The sequence below is a fragment of the Scyliorhinus torazame genome, chromosome 5 (assembly GCF_047496885.1).
Source record: "Scyliorhinus torazame isolate Kashiwa2021f chromosome 5, sScyTor2.1, whole genome shotgun sequence".
Lineage (NCBI taxonomy): Eukaryota > Metazoa > Chordata > Chondrichthyes > Carcharhiniformes > Scyliorhinidae > Scyliorhinus > Scyliorhinus torazame.
The window spans coordinates 145,596,770-145,611,383 of record NC_092711.1 but is presented as its reverse complement, the minus strand read 5'-3'; the positions used below and the strand labels follow the sequence as shown (position 1 = coordinate 145,611,383).

The 14,614-nt window shown below is 46.4% G+C and overlaps 1 protein-coding gene across 1 annotated transcript in view; it reads left to right on the top strand.

Moving 5' to 3' along the window:
• LOC140417955 (uncharacterized) overlaps window positions 1–7,979 on the top strand; it is a 72,391-nt gene extending 64,412 nt beyond the window's left edge. Inside the window, 1 exon segment of the mRNA XM_072501387.1 lies at window positions 5,434–7,979. Coding sequence (XP_072357488.1) covers window positions 5,434–5,952 — 519 coding nt within the window. The 3' untranslated portion in view covers window positions 5,953–7,979.
• Window positions 7,980–14,614: the final 6,635 nt, after the last annotated feature.

Below are 14,614 nucleotides of genomic sequence, written 5' to 3'. Positions count from 1 at the left end.
GTTGACGCCCCGGTGAGTTCACTCCAGGAAGAGGCTGATTAAATGTTGTGTGTGTGGTGTCATGCGAGTGTCCCTTGAAGAAAGATTATTGTCTTATCACATGGCTTCAGTGATGTCATTTTGTGTATGGAGCTGGGCTGTCGCTGTCAGGTGTTTGGTCTCAGCTTCATTGTGTGCATTGAGTGCAGAGGAGGAAATAAGTGTTTTTTTCCTATCTCTCTCTATTTTCATTTGAAATATCTGTTCCAGTAAAAAAAACATTGGTTGTGGATACCTGCTTTGGTATCTTAAAAATATATAGTTTGGTTTCCGGAAGGAGTTTAAATCTGCTGGTTGAGACTGGATCAAAATTTCAGGAAAAAGACCAGTCCCATTCAAGTGAGAATGCAGTGTGTGGTTTGAGTAGGGCTTTTTGGTTTATTGGATTTTGTTATTGAATTGGAACAGTTAAAGAGGGAATTTGTTAAATGTTATACATAAATTACTGTAGCTGTGTGGCGCCTTTATATATGTAATTGATCATTCTTGCTGTGTGTTTATATATATATGTTAACTATATTCTTCGAATAAAACTTGTTCTGATTAAGGTGTCTAGGGAGTCTGTTGAATCACACCTGAGGCGAAGGCTTTTGAAAAATGAAAAATTTTGAAAAATGTTGTGCTCATCCTAGCCAAATTCAACATAAAGGTTGTAGATCAGGTGAACTCCATAATACATTTTGGAGTTGCCTAAACCCTGGCCCATAACAGTGGGACGGGAGTCACTCATTCCCTGACAATATCCTGACACACCAGTGAGTTTCTGTTTGAATGTAGGGGTTGGATTCTTCTGCTATTGCTGCTGTTAATCATATCCAGGACTGAACCATGTTCACTCTGACAGTTGAGGTATTTTCTGTTGTTGTTAATAATCCCTGTAACTGGGCTGGGAATTTATTATTCTGGATTAATTTCAAATAAATTATCTCCCGTGAGTTTTTCAAGTCCTTGATGTCACCGAAAGGAAAAGGTAGGTTTTAAGCAGAGTGTTGAAGGAGGGGAGAGAAGTGGAGGGGGTCAAGGGGGGGAATTCCAGAGTTTAGGAACCTGGCAGCTGAAGACTGAAAGAGAATCAGCCCTGGATTATGGGGGAGTCGAGTCTCTGGAGGGGGGACTTGAACCCTTCAGCCTCAGAGGCGAGAGTATGAGATTGACTGAGCCACGGTGTTCGGGGAAGTGATGTGAAGTCTCAGTCTCATCCTTTCCCTATCCTTTACCCCATTCCAGGAACAGCAAATCGAGCTGAGAAACTGGGCAGTAACTAAAAGGGATAAAGACAAAGGTTACAAAAATAATCTTCTTACCAGCGAAGTGTAATTGTGGAACTCACTACCACGGGTAGTGGATGAGGTGGATAGTATTGATGTATATCAGGGGTGGCTGGATGAACAGATGAAGGGGAAGAGAAGGATAAGAGTGGTGAGAATGTGGAGCTCGCTGCCACAGAGTGTTTGAGGTGAACAATACAGGTGTATGTAAGGGGAAGCTGGGTAAACACATGAGGAAGAAAGCTGGAGCTTGATGAAGTAAAGTGGAGGAGTCTCGTGTACAGTATAAATAACAGGGACTGAATGGCCTGGTTCGGGTGCTGTACATTGTGAGCGAAGAACTTGCATCACAGAAGATTCCCACCTCTTCAGCCAATGAAATACTTATTAAAAAAACGTTTTGGCATTTGATGTGTTAAAAACTTTGTTTGAGATGCGGTGTTTTAACATGGAAAACTTGCTCAAGTTTAGGGTGGGGATCTTAATGTTGAAACAGCGCCACGCTTATAAATGTAAAAATAGCGAGGATCAGAGGGTAGGGGCTAAAGATCAGGAAATAGCCATGTTAAAACCGGCCCAGAATGCAGCAGAATGGGCTGAGCAAGCTGATACTGAGCTGAAAGGGACCAGGGTCTGGACAGACTCTGAACTAAAGAGGTTTGTGTACACACAGATATTGATCTGAAGCACTTTTTGTATTCACAGACCCTGAAGCAGATAATTCCAAGTCGTCCTAAGGGAATTTCAGGTGGTGCTGTTCCCATGTGTTTGCTGCCCTTGTCCTTCATGACAGTCAAGGTTATGGGTTGGGAAGGTGATGTTGAAGGAGGCCTTGTGAGCTCATAGATGATAGAATTTACAGTGCAAAAGGAGGCCATTCAGCCCTTCGAGTCTACACCGGATCTTGGAAAGAACACCCCACTTAAGCCCATGCCCCACCCTATCCCCATAACCCAGTAACCCCACCTAACCTTTTTGGACACTAAGGACAATTTACTTTGACCAATCCACCTAACCTGCACATCTTTGGATTGTGGAGGAAACCAGAGCACCCGGAGGAAACCCACGCAGACACGGGGAGAATGTGCCGACTCTGCACAAACAATGACCCAAGCCTGGAAACGAACCTGGGACCCTGGAGCTGTGAAGCAACTGTGCTAACCACTGTGCTACCGTGCTGCCCTTACCACTATGCTGCCTGAACCACTGTGCTACCGTGCTGCCCCTAATACTGTGCTAACATCCTGCCCTATCACTGTGCTACAGTGAAATATCTTGTAGATGGTACACACACTGCCACCATTGTGCTCAGGATGTCAAGAGAGTCACTGTTTCAGATGGTGAATGAGGTACTGAACAAGCAGATGCTTTGTCCTGTATAAAACATGATGTGGAGATGCCAGCGTTGGACAGGGGTGGCATAGTGAGAAGTCTCACAACACCAAGATGAAGTCCAACAGCTTTATTTAAAATCACAAGCTTTTGGAGCACTTCACCTGATGAAGGAGCAGTGCTCCGAAAACTTTTGATTTCAAATAAACCTGTTGGACTTTAACCTGGTGTTGTGAGACTTCTTACTGCATAAAACAGACTCCATAATTTGAATAAGACTGGCTGATAATTAATAATTGTTGTCGGAAAGGACTGTGACCGAGAAAACATAACCAATTTAGTCCACTTGAAAAAAGATCTGCTCTTCAAAGATATATTGGAAGAAATCCCATTTGATGTTTGTAGTTGAATTTATTGCCTCAGCAGCTCACTCAGATACCGGATTGGGAAAGGCATTGATTGGGCAATATTGGAAACAATGATCTGAAATGTTCTGTGAGTGAAACATTTTCTCTTGAATCCGGAATGGACAATGTCAGAGTTAAAGGCAATACCAGGCTAATGGGTGGGCTCGGCTGGTCTGTGTGAATTAGATGGTTGATCAGACTGTTCATGAACAGGTACTTGGTATTTGGGAGTAGTCGAGGAGTTCAAGTGGCTGTCATCAATAAAGCATTAATTGCATTTGGACAGCACATTAAAAAAAAAATTAGAGTACCTAATTATTTTTTTCCAATTGAGGGGCAATTTAATGTGGCCAATTCACCTAACCGGCACATCTTTGGATTGCGGGGGTGAACCCACGCAGACACAGGGAGATTATGCAAACTCCACACAGTCAACTTGGGCTGGGATCGAACCAAGCTCCTCAGCGCTGTAGGCAGCAGTGTCAACCACTGTGCCACCGTGCCGCCCTATTGGTCAGCACATTTGACTTAATAAAAAAATGCCAAGGATTTTCCAGGAACATTGTAAAACAAAGTTTCACGAAGGTTGTCGAAGATCGTGATGTGACACAAAATACTGCTCTCAGAAATTCTACATCTCATTCCCCCACATAGTCTCTCCTTCCTATTCATTTCAACGCTAAATCATTCCACTATCCTCCTGCTTTTCCCCAAAATCTCCTCCCCTGAAGGCGCTGACACTCGAGTTCAGTTTCACATTAAACTATTGCCCTCCCCAATATTTCACCCACGTGTCTAACCTTTACATATTAAGTTAACAAACTGTTTTGTTAAGGGGCGCCACAATCAAATCCACTGGCTACCCATATGTACTGTGTGTCAGGGTAGAGTCATCCCCCCCCCGCCCCCCCCCCCCCCCGGCCACACACCACACACACACATTTCATCCCATGCCAAGGAGTTTGGAGACTGGAAACAGGATGGGTAATGGCGGTTACAGCTCCCATAACCCACCGCGGGGACGAAACCGCTCTATTCGCCGCGCGGGCGGCCCGGACTGCCCATGTCCATGGGAGCGATGGGGAGCTGCGCATGTGCAGAAAGATCCCACCTCCTGACCTTTCAGCTGAGGTGTTGACCAATTGGAATAGTTGGAGGGCCGGAAGGTCTCTGGTTCTGAAGGAAAAGGAAGTGATTCCAGGGTGCAGATTCTGGAAAGGTTGGGCCAGGTCTCTCAGTAAGTTCACGGATTGTGTGAAAATTGGTGGTGGTAAATAGTGAGTAGGATAGCCTTTGGTTACAGGAGGATAATAATAATCTATTATTGACAAAAGTAACCCTGCAGCGTCCATCCAATCCAGAAAGTTCCAGATCATGATCAATCACAACCCCGTATATTTTAACCAACTGGAACAATCCCATACATCAAACACAATTTTAGTCCTGTTACATATTTCCGATAGGCTAGCAGCCTGCATGAAGATTTTCATCTCTCTGTGATGAGTGAGCAGTGAGCAGGGATCTGTCAGTCAGCCTGAATCAGCACCTTCAGGAGAATTGGGAGGGTGAATATTAGATACAGCAGAGTGAGAATGGAGGGTGTGTGTGTGGGATATAGATTTACAGATTTGGGGAAATGAGAGAGGACCATAGAAACCAGAAAAGTTCTGAATTCCGATCCTGTACTGACAGTGGTGTCTTTTGTAAACTCCTTTTACAGGATATCAGAAGAGGAAGAATTACAGACAGAAATCTCAAACCAAACCTCACGTCTCGATTTGACTGATTCACTCAATTCACCGGGACTTGAATATCTTCGGCCTTTGAATTGAGAAGGAAAAAGATTTGTCTATTCTTTCTGCTTCAGATGGATTTAACCATCAGTGTGATTGGAAAATCATCGAGACACGCATACCTGAGAGAGAGTGTTCCAGAGTACTGACTGAAAAGAGCTTTAACCAGTTACACAGCCTGAAAAAAACAGCGGGGAGTGACCATACCCGAGTTCGGTGGGAGCCTTCAACTGATCGTCCAACCTGGAGAGACACAAGGACACCAGCACCATGGAGAAACCATGGAAATGTGGGAACTGTGGGAAGGGATTCAGATTCCCATCAGCACTGGAAACTCATCGACGCATTCACACTGGGGAGAGGCCGTTCACCTGCTCTCAGTGTGAGAAGGGATTTGCTAAGTTATCTAACCTGAAGAAGCACCAGCCAGTCCACGTCGGGGAGAGGCCATTCACCTGCTCCACGTGTGGGAAGGGGTTCAGTACTTCTTCCAGACTGCTGACACACCAACTAGTTCACACGAGGGAGAGACCGTTCAGCTGCTCTCACTGCACAAAGATGTTTCGAATCTCATCCCATCTGCTGACACACCAGCTCCTGCACACCGGAGAGAGGCCGTTCACCTGCTCTCAGTGTGGAAAGGGATTCACTCAAATAAGCAACCTACAGGCACACCAGCGAGTTCACACTGGGGAGCGGCCGTTCACCTGCTCTGACTGTGGGAAGGGATTCACTCGGTTATCCCACCTGCAGAGACACCAGCGAGTTCACACTGGGGAGAGGCCATTCACCTGCTCTGACTGTGGGACAGGATTCACTCGGTTATCCCACCTACAGACACACCAGCGAATTCACACTGGGGAGAGGCCGTTCATTTGCTCTGACTGTGGAAAGAGATTCACTCAGCTACCCAATCTGCAGGTACACCAGCGAATTCACACTGGGGAGAGGCCATTCACCTGCTCTGAATGTGGGAAGGGATTCACTCTCTTAGCCACGTTGCAGGCACACCAGCGAGTTCACACAGGGGAGAGGCCATTCACCTGCACCGTGTGTGAGAAGGGATTCACTCGGTCAACACTTCTGCTGAGACACCAGCAAGTTCACGAGTGAAGAGAGGGGTTGGATTATGCTGTTATTGCTGCTGTTAATCACATCCAGGACTGAACCATGTTCATTCTGACACTTGGTGAAGTGGGAGGGTCGGAGAGTTTCTTTCTGCTGGATTGGCCGATCTCACAACTTTGCTCCCAGTGGGTTGATGCTCTTTGAGCCTGGGAGAGCGCATTTCCACTGAATTGATCCACAAAAATTGATGAAGGACATTTATTTTATCCTGAATAATAATAGTGTTTTCCCCCCATTACAGGTAGATCTAAAATAAATACAGAAAGAACTGGAAAAACGCAGCAGGTCTGGCAGCATCTGTGAGAGAGAAACAGAGTTGACGTTTCACGTCCAATGTAACTCTACTTCAGAACTAACTAGGGAGAAATGTGATGGGTTTTATGCTGGTGAGAAAGGAGGAGGGTCAGGGAGAACAAAAGCGAAAGTCAGGGATTGGTGAGATTAAATGACAAAAATGTCCTGGAATGACTTCCAGTGGAGGCCATGAATTTATCGGCTGCACACAAGGTGGCTGCATCTTGGAAGCTTGGATTTCTGGCCCTTTCTGCCCAGTTAATGGCGACTTAGTTTGTATAAAGTGCAGAATAAGTGGAGGGAAGTGGTTTCTCCTCCAAAGTGGAATATCAGCAGGTTACAACACCCGGCAAAAGTTGAGTAAAGCCTTGGCTTGAGATGGAGGATCTGTGTGGTGCAGCAACTGAGAGTATGGTGGAGTTGGAGGATGTTTCGGCAGCATCGGAAAGAGATGCAAGAGAACTGGTCCAGGGTGATTGAGGAAGCAGTAGCCCCTCTTCGTGGGACTTTGGAGTGGGTTGTGGAGCGCCTGGAGTCAGAAGGTGCAATGATCCGAGAGGTGGAAAGGATGGTGTTGGATCCCAGTGATCAGATCGTGTTGCTGGAGGCAGAGATAGTGATGCTGGGAGAGGCCTGCAAGGTGCTGAGGGCGAAGGTGGACGACCAGGAGAATCAGTCCAGGCGACAGAATCTGTGAATTGTAGGTCTGAGGAAGGGGTGGAGGGAACGAGTGCCACGGGCTATGTATTGAAAATGTTCACGAAGCTGGTTGAGAAGGGGGTCTGCGATAAGGCCCCGGAGGTGGATCGGGCTCCCCAATCATTACAACGGAGGCTGAGAGCTGGTGAGCCACCGTGGGCAGTGATCGGCCGGATGCACAAGTTCCAGGAGAAGGAGAGGATTCTGAGGTTGGTGAAGTCAATGTGAGACTGTAGCTGGGAGGGGAATCTGATCCGGATCTACCAGGACATTGGGGCTGACCTGGCCAAATGGCAGGCGGGTTTTAACAGAGCTCAGGTGGCGCTCTTTTGACCAAGCTCCGGTTTGGGGTGTTGTACCCGGACAAACTCTGGGTGACTTTCACAAGGGCAAACGGCATTATTTTATGATGCCAGAGGAAGCGGATGACTTTGTCAAGGAGCTTGGATTGGGGGAGGACTAATGGTGGGATCGTTCTGTCTCGACGTGTATATACAAGTTTTGTAAATGTTATGTTGTTTTTTGCATGTTATGACTCAAGCTCGTATGGGTGGGTTCTTCCCGGAGGTTGAGGACAGATGTGAGAGGTACAGGAGGGGGCCTGTCAATCATGTTCACATGTTTTGGGTGTGCCCGAAGTTGGGGGATTCTGGCCATTGATTTCCGAGACCCTGCCGGAAGTGTGGGGGTGACGATGGAGCCGTGCTCTTTGGTGGGGCTTTCTGGTGTTTCAGATCTGCCAGAGCTGCTGGAGGGGAAGTGGGTCTTCACCACTCTGATTGCCCGGCGGCAAATCTCACTGGGTTGGAGGTCGGTCGCCCCACCGAAGGTATTCGCATGGTTGGGGGATTTGGCGGAATTTCTACAGTTGGAGAAGACTAAGTACGTTCTCCGAGGGTAAAGAGGGTTCTACGTAAGATGGAGGGTCTTTCTGTCTCTATTTGAGGATCTGTTTGTCGCCGGGGTTGGGGGGGGGCAGCAGTTGGGAAAGGAATGTTGGGGTAGTTTAGGGAAGAAAAGGGGGAAAATGACAAACTGTTTGAAAGCCAATGGTATTCGGTTGTTGTTTGTTTGTATAATTGATTGTGTTTGGAATAAAATACATATATTAAAAACGCGAACTAAAAGTCGAATGATCTTGTCCATTGTTGGTAGAAAAAACCCATCTGGTTTACTAATTCCCTTTAGGGAAGGAATCTGCCTCCTTACCTGGTCTAGACTACGTGTGACTCCAGATCCACAGCAATGTGGTTGACTCTGAAATGGCCCAGCACAAAGCTGTAAGAATCCGCAAGGATGTTTATTCCATAGAATGGAATTCTACAGTCCCAGAAGGGGACCATTCGGCCCATCGAGTCTGCACCAACCGTACCCAGAGCAGCTACCTCAGTCTATTCCCCCGCCATATCCCCATAAACCCACTTAACCTGTATATCTTTGAACTGTGAGAGGACTCCAGAGCGATGGAGGAAACCCATGCAAACACGGGGAGAATGTGCAAACTCCACACAGACAGTCACCCAAGGCTGGAATTGAATCCAGGTCCCTGGCACTGCGAGGCAGGAATAGTATTATGAATGAAACCGGACTATTTGCATGCCAGACATCAAAAGCAGCAATCAATAGACAGAGCTAAATGATCCAACAACCAATCGATCAGATTTGAGCTCTGCAGTCCTGCAAGTAACTTTGAGCCACACAAATGCCAGGCAAAGACCACCTCCCTCATGAGAGAATCTAACCACCTCCCCATGACATTCAATGGCATTGCCATTGCTAAATACCCCACTATCAACATCTTGGGGGTTACCATTGACCAGAAACTGAACTGGACTAGCCATATAAATACTGTGGCTACAAGAGTGGGTCAGAGGCTGGGAATCCTGCCGTGAGTCACTCACCTCCTCATTCCTGAAAGGCTGCCCATTATCTCGAGTTCAGGAGTGTGATGGATCACTCTCCAGTTACCTGGCTGAGTGCATCTCCAAAATTAAATAAGGTCGGCACCTTCCAAGACAATGCAGCTTGTTTCACTGGCACCCACCCACAAACATTCACTCCCTCCACCACCTAAGGCACAGGAGCAGAAGTGTGTGTACCATCTAGAAGATGCACAGCAGGAACTCACCAAGGCTCCTCAGGCAGTACCTTCCAAACCCATGATCACTACCATATAGGACAAGGACAGCAGACACATGGGAACAGCACCAAGTGGATGTTCCTCTCCAAGCCACACACCATCCTGATCTGCAAATATATTGCTGTTCCTTCAGTCGCTAATAGCACAGTGGATATACCAACATCACATGGACTGCAGTGGTTCAAGAAGGCAGCTCACCACTACCTTCTCTAAGGAAACTAGGGATGTTCAATAAATGCTGGGTCTAGCCAGCAAGGCCCACATCCTGTAACTATATGTATTTTTTAATTTAAAAATTCAGTTGGGCCAATAATGGACTTGGGAGAAATAATACAAGTAAGAAGTGCTCACAAGTTGAACGGGGGTAAAGAGAGAGTTGGAGAATCTTTTACGTCCATGTTTCATCTACTCCTTGAAACATCTGTCCCACTGTACCAGTAACCAAGAACTCACGGTGCTCCAGGAGACGAAAAGATCGAGTAGATGTTACCCCAGGTGGAGCCAGAACAGTACTGGAAAATAACGGAGTGAAATTGAGTGAGGGGTCAGAGAGAGAGTTCTCCTCTCCCTCAAGGTGTGGAGTGTAAGAAGCCTGGGGGACTCCCTGCTTCGGGTTTTCTTGCTAATTAGTGAACATTAAATTAAATTCTATGACTGGCTGTGGATTTATTTTGAATTTGATTGTTGCACTTCTGTTTTTATTCCTGTTGAGATTACGCTCTGGGTAAGGATGGTTGACAGGTGACAGGATGGGAAATTGTGGTTTGGGTCTTCGCTGACCAAATGTTTTATTGATCCGAAAGGTGTAAAAGGGACCAAACTCCAGCAGAAATCGAGCAGAGCTGAGAACAGACAACTTGCTGTGTGGGAACAGGGAGATAAACAAATCCCAGAGGACAGAGAAAACAAGAGTGCCTGGAATCCTGGACAACACCTGGGTGTCAAGGCCACCATGTTTTCACTGCTTGGCATGGGGATGCTGACTCCCTGTACCGGGGACGGAGCGTGGGGAAGACAATTGTTTGCGAGTTTGATGTGGCTTGAGTGGGTACAGATGGTTCAATGGCTGGTTTTGTAATTGGTCCGTTCAAATGTTAGCTCAGCAATGATTGGGTTAAATCAGTCTCCACAGACTTTGTGATGTAATAAAGTATAAGAAGGGACTCCCTGAGCACAGAGATTTGTTGAGGTTTTACATATTCCACTGACTGGGGCCATGGCATCTGGGGCAGAGCAGGGAGCATTTACCTGGAGATGGTGCTTCGACCCAGAGTGTAATGGGAATGCTGCTGCACTTTGATACAACTGCTCAGACATTAGCATGAGTCAGCTCTTGTTTCTACTGAATAAAATCTAACCGCTGTCACCAATAAGGGTTATCACTGTGAATCATTCCCGAATTTGGGAAAGAGGGATAAAGGTTGTATTGACTCCCGGAAGCCCATTGTCTAACATCGCAGTGTCAAAAATAAAATCTCATCTGTCCCTCTGGCTCCTTTGCCAATTACCGTGGAGGGACTCACTTTCTGTTAAAAGAGTCTGTCAGGGACGGCATGGTGATGCAGTGGTTAGCACTGCTGCCTCATGGCGCCGAGGACCCGGATTCGATCTCAGCCCCAGGTCACTGTCTGTGTGGAGTTTGCACATTCTCCCAGTGTCTGCATGGGTCTCACCCCCACAACCCAAAGATGTGCAGGGTAGGTGGATTGGCTCTGCTAAATTGCCCCTTAATTGGATAAAACATAATTCGGTACTCTAAATTTATTTTTAATAAGAGCCTGTCAACCCCTCTCACCCACTTTCCCAAAAGTGCATCAATCTAATCATGAAAAGTCTCAAAAATCAACATTTTTATAACAAATGTTAATTAATGAAACAAACAAGGTGATAAAGACAAAATGCCTTGCGGCTCAAATACAACCAGAGTAAAGGATGTTCACAATGTTCAGGATCCAAATTGTTTCTCTTTGGTTCCTCTGTACCCTGTTCCCGTGACTCCCTGCTTTGGACATGAGAACTGAACCCTGTGAGTCACGATACCAAAGCCCCCACACACACACACATTGTCCCAAACCTTGTGCCCTGATTGGTAGAGCCCCATTTCCAGTCCATCCTCCAGCACCTTCCTGTCTCTCTACTGGTGAGGTGCCCATGGTAATGTGATAGGAGGATGTATTCGATCTATAATCAATAGGGAGTGTGTGGGGAACAGTGATTTATAGTTTGAGAGGGAAAAGTATGTTCTCTGATGACTAGAATTGTCAGTTCTGGATTTCTACCCTTTACTCACAGCGATGTCCTTTGTAATCACCTTTCCCAGGCGATGAGCAGAGAGGTTTTGCAGACAGGAAACACAAACCAAACATCCCTATTCTGAGCTGTGTCATAGAGGAATCATGGAATTTACAGTGCAGAAGGAGGCCATTTGGCCCATCGAGTCTGCACCGGCTCTTTGAAAGAGCACCCTACTTAAGCCCATGTCTCTACCCTACCCCTGTTACCCAGTAACCCCAGCTAATCTTTTTTGAACACTAAGAGCAATTTATCATGACCAATCCATCTGACCTGTACATCTTTGGACTGGGAGGAAACCGGAGCACCCGGTGGAAACCCACGCAGACACGGGGAGAAAGTGCAGACTCCTCACAGAGAGTGACTCAAGCCGGGAATTGAACCTGGGACCCTGGAGCTGAGAAGCAACTGTGCTAACCACTGTGCTACCGTCCTTTTAGATTGGACACTATACTAGTCAGTAACAAAAATATGTAATTAAATTGAGTTCAGACAGAGTTCTGCATGAACTGACACCACTTTGTTGACAGATTAACAGAGTAATCACTATACTTGAATCAATGTTATTCACTTTTGGAATTAAATGAATTAAGGGTCAGATTAACCATATCACCCCCAGTATCAGATAGGTCTGTTTTTTACAGAACAGGGTTAAACCCAGTGTCCAATATTAGAGGTCTCTGTGGCTGTTGGATGCCTGGTTTCACTGTACAGCTGACAAGCCCACAGCTTCAGTGAACTCGTCGACCCAGGGTCTGTTTCTAAACCCTCATCACAGCATATTACCTGCTTAGCTATTTATATATGGTCAGACAGCGAACAAATAGCTCAACCAGAAACTATGGTTCTTCTTTCTACTGATTCCAGCTCCTACAAGGAGTGACAGCATCTCCAGCCCTCAGCTCTGTTGCTGGGCTGTCATTGACATGAGCAATGGAGAGACAGAAGTTGCCTGAGGCTCAATGGGAAGTTGAAACTTGTAGCTCTAAATCAACTGTGTAAGATTTCTGAACAGATCAGTAACTTTAAATGATAAATTCTAAACCCAGTGAACAAATTAAAGAGTCATAAGGCAAAAACTTCAGATTTTATAACTTTTACTGCAAAAAACTAGAAGCAACAGTGCCTAAACACTGTTTTTATTAGGAATGTATCTCAAACTATAAATAGACTTTGCCCTTTTACTTTTTTTGAAATTTTAGAGTACCCAATTTATTTTTTCCAATTAAGGGGCAATTTAGCAATACCAGTTTACCTACCCTGCACATCTTTGGGTTGTGGGGGTGAAACCCACGCAAACACGGGGAGAATGTGCAAACTCCATACGGACAGTGACCCAGAGCCGGGATCAAACCTGGGACCTCGGCGCCATCAGGCAGCAGCACTAACCACTGTGCCACCATGCTGCCACTTTGCCCCTTTACTTTAATGGGGTAATGCCCGCATTGGACTGGAGTGAGCACAGTAAGAAGTCTTACAGCACCAGGTTAAAGTCCAACAGGTTTGTTTCGAATCACTAGCTTTCGGACAGCTCCTTCCTCAGGTGAATGAAGAGGTGGGTTCCAGAAACATACATAGACAAAGTCAATGATACAAGACGATACTTTTGAATGCGAGTCTTTGCAGGTAATTAAGTATTTACAGGTCCAGACGGAGTGACTGGAGAGAGGGATAATCACAGGTTAAAGAGGTGCGAATTGTCTCAATCCAGGACAGTTGGTAGAATTTTGCAAGCCCAGGCCAGATGGTGGGGGGGGGGGGGTGAATGTAATGTGACATGAATCCAAGGTCCCGGTCAAGGCCGTACTCGTGTGTGGAACTTGGCTAAAAGTTCCTGCTTGGCGATTCTGCATATACGCGCGTCCTGAAGGCTGCCTTGGAGAGGCTACTCCCACTTAATAATAATAATAATCTGCATTTTTGTCACAAGTAGGCTTACATTAACACCACAATGAGGCAGCACGGTGGTACAGTGGTTAGCACTGCCGCCTCATGGCGCCGAGGTACCAGGTTCGATCCCGGATCTGGGTCACTGTCCGTGCGGAGTTTGCAGTCTCCCCGGTTTGAGTGGGTTCGCCCCCTCAACCCAAAGATGTGCAGCCTAGGTGGATTGGCCACGCTAAATTGCCCCTGAATTGGAAAAAATGAATTGGGTACTTTAAATTTTAAAAAACACACAGCAATGAAGTTACTGTGAAACTCCCCATGTCGCCACATTCTGGCGCCTGTTAGGGTACACTGAAGGAGAATTTAGAATGTTCAATTCACCTAACAGCACGTCTTTCAGGCATTTTAGAACGAGAGGTAATAGTCTTAGGATAAGATGGGCAGCATGGTAGCACAGTGGTTAGCACAGTTGCTTCACAGCTCCAGGGTCCCAGGTTCGATTCCGGCTTGGGTCACTGGCTGTGTGGAGTCTGTATGTTCTCCCTGTGTCTTCGTAGGCTTTGTACGGGTGGCCTGGTTTCCTCCCACAGTCCAAAGATGTGCAGGTTACGTGGATTGGACATGTAAAAGGTAGATTGGCCATGATAAATTGCCCTTAGTGTCCAAAAAGGTTAGGTGGGTTTACTGGGTTACAGGGATGGGGTGGAGGCATGGGCTAGGGTGGGGTGCTCTTTCCAGGGGCTGGTGCAGACTCGATGGGCTGAATGCCCTCCTTCTGCACTGTAAATTCTATGATTCCACCGGGTGCTTCAGTTTCCTCCCACAAGCCCCGAAGGACATGCTGTTAGATAATTTGGACTTTCTGAATTCTCCGTGTGCCCAACAGGCGCCAAAATGTGGCGAGTTGGGCTTTTCAGAGTAACTTCATTGCAGTGTTAATGTAAGCCTACTTGTGACAATAAATATTATTTTTAAAAAGTGGTAGCAAATTCCAAAGAGTTGAGGAGAAGCTTCTTCTCCCAAAGGGCTGTGAATCTGTGCAATTCACTACCCCAGAGTGCGGTGGAGCTGGGACAGTAATTTTAGGGAGGAGTTCGACAGATTTTTAATCGGGGTTGAAGGGTTATACTCGATGGGCCAAATGGCCTCATTCTGCTCCTATATCTTATGAATTTATGAAAGGGGGAGACATTGATTTCCTCCCAGATGTTGCCCAGAGGAGAATGTTTTAGTCTGAAACTTATTGTCCAACCTCCACATTGTGACATCGCAAAGGAACTCGGCCTCTAAATCAACCAATAGGAATGAGTCCGCTCTGGGGTGACGTCACTTGCC